General features: G+C 52.7%; 1 protein-coding gene across 1 annotated transcript; it reads left to right on the forward strand.

Annotated features, from left to right (window-relative positions):
* Positions 1-250: 250 nt before the first annotated feature.
* LOC100899112 (synaptobrevin) lies at positions 251-2,196 on the forward strand. The gene is made up of 3 exons (XM_003738978.2): positions 251-457; positions 1,410-1,735; positions 1,844-2,196. Coding segments are annotated over exons 1-3 (342 nt in total). The 5' UTR covers positions 251-455; the 3' UTR covers positions 1,858-2,196.
* The last annotated feature ends 7,399 nt before the right edge of the window (positions 2,197-9,595 follow it).

Raw genomic sequence — 9,595 nt, forward strand, 5'->3', positions numbered from 1 at the left:
GGGCAACCTACAGAGGCGAGTCCCTGGAGGTGTTTTTCGTCCATCATACATTGTTCAGTGCTCCTTCTCTTTGGAACATCCTAGGAGCTCCTAAGAGTGTGACTCTCGCCCCCACGCGCTCCTCCTACCCCGTTCTGTGCGGCAAATGGAATTTCGGATATCCTGGCCAGGAGTATCGCAGGACTCTCAAACATGGCGGTCTTGGGAGCGCTAACACTCAACTCGCTCCTTTGCTGTTTACCCCCGTAGCAGACCGAACCTAAGCCTCTGTCATTCGGGGGGTGCCATTGGTTTGCCATCGCTGTGTTTTACCTATATGGCCGTCCCCGAACGGCCGTGGCTTAGAAGCATCGCAACACGAGCTAGAGCAAGAGCAGAAAAGTTGCACTCTCGAGGAGTGCAGTCGGCTAAGGCTACCGCAGCAGAAAGCAGCAACATACAGCAAGTGCCGCATCATGTAAGTTACCCTATCCCACTGCCAAGTTCCATTTTCCGTCTCCGGAACTCCTTCTCCGAACTGAACCCTCGCAGGCTCCGGGAGAAATTCGTTCGGTGCCCGGGCTTCTCGGAGCTCAGCGAGAACCGGGTCGAGGACGGTCCTATTCATGGTCGAAAAAAAGTCTTGTTCCGAAGACCCGACGCTCAGTGGACGCCATCCTGGTAGTTGTGCTGTGCGCGGAACGATGCGCGCGGAATGGCGCAGAGTTCTCGCTCCTTGGCGAGCCGCATTGGCGGATCTGAGTCTCGCCCCCGTATCTTCCGCGGGTTCGCAACTAAAAGCCGCGGATACCGATCGCGCGGCGGGACCTCGGCCAGAAGAATCGGATCGAATGCCGAGATTAATACCGGAATCAATGATATGCGCCAAGGCTACTCGCCATCGCTCCTCCTCGGTCGAGCCATCGCTACGGATTGCGAGTCCGCAGACACCATGGAAATGGAATGAGCCGAGGCTTTTGCTTCAGAAAATGAAAGCTCGAGTTCGGTATTCTCCTCGGGATTAGGCTTCAGTCCACTGGGCGCTCCAGCGAAGCGAGGGCCCATTCTTATAAGCTCCTCAGGAGCAATAGAAGCTTTAGGTTGCGCTGAGAACTGCTAGCATATTGAGACCTGATTTGGCTATCCTGGGCAGAATTTCAATCGCTACTTGGCTTGTTCCGAGCAGGGAAACGTTAGTCTTGTTCGATTTTCTCGGATTTAAGGTCTGGGATTCGGAAGGAACCTACGAATGAATGGGTCAGGCGGCTCCCGAGAATTCTTAGATGGACGCTGTTTTCTGGTCCGCTCTGAACGTTATCGTCGTGTTCCAATTTTTTTCTCGCTTTGCTCTGATTGTTGGAGCTTTTCTCAGGGGATTCTGACTCGAGTCTCGATACTTCTGGTAAGTGAGATCCATTTTCCCTCTGCAGGTCCGCACCCGCAGATGGAGCGGCCGCAGATGGCGCACCCGCTGCGCCCGCGGTCAATCCTCAGCATCAAGCGGCATCGAAGCGGATCCAACAAACGCAAGCGCAAGTCGATGAAGTCGTGGATATCATGAGGACAAATGTAGAAAAAGTCCTCGAGCGAGATTCGAAGCTTTCGGAGCTAGATGACCGAGCTGATGCATTGCAGCAAGGCGCGTCCCAATTTGAACAGCAAGCCGGAAAGCTCAAACGCAAATTCTGGTGGAAAAACTGCAAGATGATAATTGTTATGGTGGCGATAGGTGCCGTCTTCGTCTTAATCATTGCGAGTGAGTATGGGTGTTGCGTGATTTATGAAATCGTGGAGGCTCGATTAACTGCCGAACCGTTCAGCAGAGATTCTTGAGGAGTGAATCACGTTCGATGCTTCTTTTCAGTGAAATTCATGTAAGAACCCCGAGCTAGCTAGCCGGGTCGCTGGTTGGCTCTACGAGCACCGATATCATGTATGCCGTTACTTGACGATGGATTGCGATGATACACCGCTGGTTCCCGCTGGTTCACGAAGAGTAATTCCGTGTATACGACCGAAACGACATCGCAAACAACTTGAAGACAACGTGTAGCTGGATTTCTAGAAGGCACATCTCACTCTCGTCAGGGCCTGCTATTATGCATTCCACTTCTAGCACGACTACTTCAGCGTTCTTCTTCCGATCAAACGATAAAACTCATTTACGAAAATGATCATTAATTCAATCAAATAAAGCTTCTAGCGCTGTTCAACGAGTCTGAGCGGGCTCCTTCTTCGTCGGCTACGATTTCTTTCCCGATTCGACAATCGTGACGGAGGCCATTCCCGTGTCTCTTGTGACAATATCCAAGGTCCCTCAACCCTACGTGCAATCGCCGGCGGATCTTGATTCCACTCCTCTCCCCCGGTCAGGGCCCGCTAACAAACAAGTCATCTCCCCAAGGTGTTATCCAGATGTCATCCTCCCGCATCGTATGCAGTGAGCGATGACCTCGAGGTATACAGTCATTTCTCGATTTAGTGAACACCTCCGGGGAACGAAATTTACGAGACACTAAATTGTGGTGTTCACTAAATCGCGAGACTCTATTTTTCTGACCCTTGAGCTCGAATTCACCCGGAAACACGCACATAGACTTATGAAAGGGAACAGATTTCGATGTTCGGGGAGTAGAAAAAATTTCGGTTTCCGGTAGGATAGAATTTCGGACGCTCCGAGCTTGAAAGGCAGGCGTCATCGATTAAGAAGAAACGAGGAGGGAGGAAAGAGAGATGCCGCCTGATTGCTCGTCGCAGGGTCTCGACTGTCTTATCGGCTGCTATAGTATCAGATGAAACTCTCGTGCCGCAGCGAGAGTTTTTTTCGCTATTTTCTGCTAGGCCAGGAGGAGCACCGCCTCCAAAGTTGACTAAATCGGAAGAAATGCATCTCGGGACCCATAGAGCGGTTCTCTAAATCGCGTTTTTCACTGAATCCAGATTGACTAAATCGAGCGGCTTCAACATTAGCAGTCCATGGATCGAAGCCGTGATTTGCACTAAACTGGTAGCTTACTAAATCGGGCGGTGACTGTAGTTCACCTTGACAGATTTCGAAGCTCTCAGAAACGTCCTCGATCGTTGAGCCGGAGGCATCCGATCGAGATAGATGATGACTGATGGCCACCTCTGAGCAGGAATTACCTAATCGATTATGAAGTAGATTCCCGAGAACTTCCCTCAGAGCTTCAGATGTTCGTCCATCGACGCGTCAGGAATTCCAGTGAACAATATCAGGTCCTCCACGCTCGATTTCACGTCAAGATCGCAAAAGCGGGGTATTCACAGGAAGGCGTTCTGGAGCATCATCACCTTCGACTTCCGTTGGCGACACATTAGCGATAGGCTGCCAACTGATACATAACACGGACAGCGTGCGATACCTCATCTCAGCGAAGATGCGGCTGGCAGGAGAGTCTCTGGGGCTCTGATTCGATGGCTTCCTCATTTCACTGAGTCAATTAATTCAATGACAAAGACGCTCCCGATCTCGCCGTTATATCGGCGCATGTTCGCTGCGTCGCTACTGGCGATCATCCAATCATAGCTCATGACTCCAGATGCCACCTCAGTATCGGAATCTTGACGAGCCCTCAGAGCATGGAAGCTCCTCAAATTGTTTCCAAGGGAAAACAGTTTGGAGCTTAGTGAGGGATGAATTCACCCAGTCCCCGGTCACTCCGTCATCAGAAGAGACGAGTTCGAAGAGGACTATTGCATCGAATTCCGCTCACTGAATTCACAGTACTTTACGCATACCCCAGGGACGCTTCAGCAAAGCTCGCTTGCACTATTTCAGCGCTGACTCCGATGCCAGCGTTGCTTGATGTTCATGTCCTCCGGCTTCCGTAGAAGCTGTGAAGGGAACAGAGTGAAGAAGAGAGCATCAAGGGAGGTTCACGAGATTCTCCCGCTTTTCTTCCAGGTCGTATATTATGATGAATACACCTCCAAATAACCAGCCGAAAATATGGTATGCGATGTGTTTTCACCCTCCCGAGAGAAGTCTGGAACTCATGGGCGGCCTGGGAGGGATGGGAATCAGAGGCTCCGACAGTCTGACTGAGAGAGTCCGCTCTGAACTTCCATTCGATTCCTCCGATCGAGTGAATCCTGAGAAGATTTATACCTCAGGCCTGCCTGCATAAGACCGGCTTTGATCAACCTCCAACATTTCGAGCCTAAATAGCTGTGCTCATCGAGTTCATAGCCATGGGAAGAGGACGAACCGGCGAGTCTCCCGCGTAATTCTTCAGGGTAGGTGATTTCAACCACGTCGGCGTCACAATCGCCCACAGCGGTCGTTTCGTTTCCTCAAGAGCGGCTCCTCCGGCCGTTTCCTCCGCCATTCAGAGAAGGCACGGAGCGGCGGCAACGCAACAAGTTCGAAAGGATCGGATTACGCTCTCAAAGTCGTTTGGGAGCCCAAGGAGCAATGAAAACAAAAAGCAAACAGTAAGATCGTCGCAGCTGCTGCAACAGCGGTCGTTGCCGCTGTCTCGACGAGTCTTGATGCGGAATCCGGATGGCGACATCCGTTTCCCCGCGAAGCGAAGCGGCGGTCGTTGGTGCTGTTTCAGCCTTTGCGCTGCCTCGGATCTGGGGACTTTCGGTCGGTCTTTCATTGAGACGTCAACCTACCAAGAGACCATCCGGGCCAGCGACCGACCGACCAACCAACAAACTAGCTCAGCCACGCTCGGGAGGGTACGATGCAATTTAAGATGCAAATGCACGCACTATGTTAATCAATGGTAGAGACCAACGAAAGTGTCAGAGGCTCTGCTCCACCTGCTTTCGTCGTGGACAGTCTATATTAGGTACGTCGAGAAATGATGAATGCAACCCGTCGTAGAGCCACGACACTCGCTGAAAATGAGAGCCCGACTCGATTTCGTGCCGCCAGGGCTCCGATCGGTCCTCTAATTATGGGTCGAGCCGGGAGCTCTCGCGCCAGTATCAGGCGATTCCAATTGCAGGGAACTCGGTGGATTCCTTGATGGAATCCTGAACTACCTTGTTCCTCTCTCGCGCAAAATAGGTCCGGAAGAGGCTTCGACCCTCTGTTATGAGCTTGAGGAGCCCGTCCCGTCAAGAATGAAGTCGGGAGAGGGGGATCCGATAGAGGACTCCGAAGCGCTTTCTGTTAGAAACCGCGTTAGGGGGCGTATATCGAGAAACGAATTTGCTTGCGGAGCCCGTTGAACAGCAAAGCTCGCAGCTCTCAAATCAATAGAGGAAGAAGGACTCTGAATGACAAAGTTGGTATAGACCGAGGGGAGAGGAGGGTGCCGCGTAGTTCGAGTAGAGATAGTGGTAGGACAACGAGCACGCCACGAATGACAAGGGTGACGCGGAGTGAGAGCCAGCAGGCGGACCGGAGCAGCCGTGAGGCTTCGATGTTAACGACGTGGAACAATAGAGACGGAGTAGGGACGAACGGAGAGCGTCGCTGTGCACACGATGAAGAAAAAGGGCTCCGAAGATAACAACGCCTATCGGGAGTGAAAGACTCCCTCAGGAGAACGAGTGCGCAGAGATAGAACCAACGCAGCAGCAGCCACGGTCGTCGCTGCCGTTGCTGACGACTTCTCGGGATGCTGCGCGAACGCTGCTGGTGCAGCAAGAAAGAACGACGGACTGTCGAAACTCGACGGCCCATTAGGAAGGCGAGGGCAGACGACTGACATCAGAATCGCTCAATGCGCTTGCTGGATCGGAATAACAAAACGGCGAACACAGTAATTTCGCTCAAGATCTAATTCTCCTCGAGTTTTTCCTTGTCCGATTGCGCAGGCTCCCTCCCTCGCTCAGTGCTGAGCATCGTATTGGATTTCGTTGCTTCCAGAACCACGGCAAGCCACAGGTAGGCGAAGATTGCGACGAGGTGCAAATGAGTGTCGCAATTTGAAGGTTCGCTCCATTTTCGCGGATAGGATGTTCTGTTGCAACGTGTGTTGTGCTTCTGTCAAATGACGCGTGACTCCCACGCAGGAGTCCGCGCGCTCGATGCAGCATTCGAGCCTCCCGATCCGAACAATTGTGAAGCCAGTCGTACAATCCGGGAGAGGAAGCAGCCGCAGCCAAATCCACCGCCGGCGCCGTCCCCGCAACACAGGGAACGGGACGGAATCGGGGCGTTCAGGAGAGACGATTGCAATCCCGACTTGCGTACCTACCCGGGAGTGTGTGCGAATGCGACGACGAGCCAAATTCCGCCCATTACTTGTCACCAGCTTCGCTGATAGTACCTTTCTCTCCTCCGCTCCGGAGCCCGCACTCCTTCGATTGCTCGCAGAAAACGAATGGTACGGAGGGAAGTCGAGCTCTTCTCTTTTACTTCTACCTGCAGCAGTCTCTGTTGCGAGTATCAATCGAGTCGATTTCCTTCTACGATTCAATATCTGATCACTACTGGAGGGAGTTTTCGCTTCCTTTCTTGCTCCAGCGCATTCATTACAGCTTTGTTCCTCGATTCCCCCGTCGGCAGAGAGCACGAGGGATATCGAGAGTCGCGATCAACATTTAATAGCCCATCGATTCTGAATGATAAACCCCCTGGCATCGCTGGATGCCTTGCTAGGCGGCAAGGGAACCTGCTGATTATTGAAACTCGTTCCCCAACAGCCGTCGTTCGGCGCCGCGCCGACATCACTCGTTTCGTATGTGTACACAACGACCTAATAAATTGAGAATCAACCCCAGAGCTCTCATCAACGAAGAGGACCGAGCAGTTATGTCTCCCACAGTCCGCTGCTTGTTCGTTGATAAATGTGATTAGCTCCATCGGACGATGCTAGGGAAAGAAGACGCAGCAGCAGCACCAGGGTATGCCTACATGATCGATGCATCATGCACAACGCACTCACCCTATGGGAGCGCTCCGTGAATTATGCGCGACACGACGCATTGCTGATGGTGCACGAGCTGCCCTCCGTTCGAGGCTGTTGCATTCAACTTTCGAAACTTGCTCGCAAGCCGGTGGTCCAATCGGCTCGAGCATCGTCGATTCGACCACTGTGTCTGACAGAAAAAAACAGAAGGAAACCGCGATTCATCCACGCCGATTCGGTAACCTGACTTCTTGTAGGGTCGGTGAATGAAAGGGTCGTGAATGATGTTCCTGTGCATCGACTGGCCTCTTATAATCGAATCGAGTCCTATGAAGTCCTTATTCCCCGGACCTTGGTCGGTTATCTGTTTGAGTCCCAGATTCCCGGATACCACCCAGCTGCATTATGCAGTTGACGTAATTCTTCCTTGAATTTAGTCAAGATCAGAGATACGCCCGTGTTCACCCGCATCAGTCTATTCGGTCCGATGCGTCTGGAATCTCGACGGGACTCAGGAATCATCGTTCCCGCAGAGCATTTTCATTCCCAAGCGCTCCCCTATCCTGTCAGAGATCCTTGCGACTCTCGGAATTCTGTCTGCAATCTACGAATTTATCCCCTCCTTTCTAAGGATCGGGAAAAATACGAGTGTATTAAGCGGAATTCTCATATTCAGCTGAGCGATATGAATGTAGGCAGAGGACTGATCGTTTCGTCTCCGCAGCTTTTTCCGCCGGCGCTGCCACTCCTTGAGGAAAATGAATTTTCTTCGGCTGAACCTATGAAGAATATCTAGCGGTTAGAGTCTAGCCGATAGCAGAGTAACGGAAAAAAGCTCCTTTCTCCGAGCCGGAGTCGGGCTTAACTCACGTTCTCCCTGAATCGGTGACAGCTGACAAGTGCCGAAATGGAACTTTTCAAGGATTGTATCATGCGTGCAAGAGCGGCTCGTTCGGGAAGAAAGTGACTGTCGACATGATCGTGTCGGTACTCCTCAGCGTTGTTCGGGACGTCTGAATCGCGCAGACTCCTTCCAATAAGCTACCGCCCTATGAAGAGACTTCCGTGAAATGACCGCGACGCCGACGTCAGGAATTCGGATTGGAGGCTCACCGAATTCAATCGAGTCCCTCTCTTCATCACTACTGACATCAACCTACTGTCCATTCTCTCATCGATAATGAATCAAGGGATTGAAACTCCGCCTCCCGCTGGACAAGGGAGCCCCCAAAGACGGAAAGCCCGAGAGAGCATAAATATTCAAGCACATCATCGTCGCCATGAACAATTGCTGAAATCATGCGAGCTGTTCAAAGAGTCGACGGCGCGGGATCGTGTGTGCGTTCCCCATCATCGGTGCTCCCTATAAAAGGCTGTTGAATGAATTCTGGACTGGTCGCTCGCAGTCGCTTTCGCTCGCTCGCTTCGACGACCGCCGCAATCCGACTCTCTGAATGCGATCTTGCTCCGATAGCGTCGGGCATTCGGGCTAAATGAAGCGCAAACTACAAAAGCCGTACGGCATTGTTATCAACCAGGCGGTCGGGCAGGCAGCCGCATCGGTGGGTCGGCGAGCGGGCGTCGTCGTCGTCGCCGCCGCGACCAACCCACGAAATATGAGATGACTGACATCCCGCAATGGTCGACTTTTCCGCTCATAGCGGAAACGCCATTGGATGCGGAGGAGCACTTTCGTGCGTTCAAATACACACACGCAGAGAAAGCTTGGAGGGTCGAGCGAGCGAGCGAGCGACGTTGTGATAAGAATGCTGCCTCACGAGGAAGCGCCGCAACACTCGCTCGCTGGAAACTGCCGCACTCGACTCAGTCAGTCAGCCGCCATACGGTCTTTCGTTCACTCGACTGCCTTTCTGCCTGCCTGCCTTTCACTTAGTTTAACCGGTGCCGACGGTGACGTGTTCGCTGTCAGCGTTCCCTGATCTCCTACCTCCCCCATGCGCCTCTCGGGTTGTCACCTTCAGCTCCCTTCCGATTCTCTCAACAGTCAATTCGAGCCTGGATTCAGATCAGCTGATTCGCTTAGTCAGAGACACGGATTGTTCTCGCTACAGTGACGTATGGGCGGGGCTCGGAGCGGGGTCTAAGAATCAGGACAGAAAAAAACCTCTGAAATCTCGGCTCTCATGGGATCGGAGTTTGTGCCCTATTCGTAGAGCATGGAGTTCCCAACTCCGGGCGACGACAATCCAGTGTTTTTTTTCGGAACTTATTTTCCCATTTCAGATTCGAAGTAACCGGTTGATGCTCGAAACTGGCGTGGAACGTGGGCAACCGTGTCGAGGAGAAATCCTGAACATTTCGAGCGCCTCTCGCGGGAGCCTAGAATCTTAGGGAATCCGCGCACTGTCCAGCAGCTTGCCTCGTCCGTAATTAGTAACCGCAGCGTGTAAACTGCGGAAAAGTTTCGTGGACTTCGCGCGTTACCTCGGCAACTCCCGGGAGCCTCCGTCAGCTGGTCCTAGTAATCGACATGGAGCTAGTGTTGGCGACACAGCGAAAGTTCTCCCGGAATTCGTTCGACGTGCCGAAACTGCTGCACTCTCATTCGACTGACCGCCTCTCCGAAGTCGCTTGTTGGCATTTCTCGTCCGCCGTACCCAACTGCTCCATCGCAGCGGTGTTCGACCCTTCTCGTAGCCTCGTCTTTCATTCGAGGTTTGGTGCTCCGAGCCGATGGAGAGGAAACGAGAAACGTCAATTGTCCTCGCTTGCGCGCTCGCCCATCCGCTTGGCAGCTCGTTCACTAGCGGGATCGCGCTCGC

This window comes from Galendromus occidentalis, unplaced genomic scaffold (assembly GCF_000255335.2).
Source record: "Galendromus occidentalis unplaced genomic scaffold, Mocc_1.1 scf7180000076381, whole genome shotgun sequence".
Taxonomy (NCBI): domain Eukaryota; kingdom Metazoa; phylum Arthropoda; class Arachnida; order Mesostigmata; family Phytoseiidae; genus Galendromus; species Galendromus occidentalis.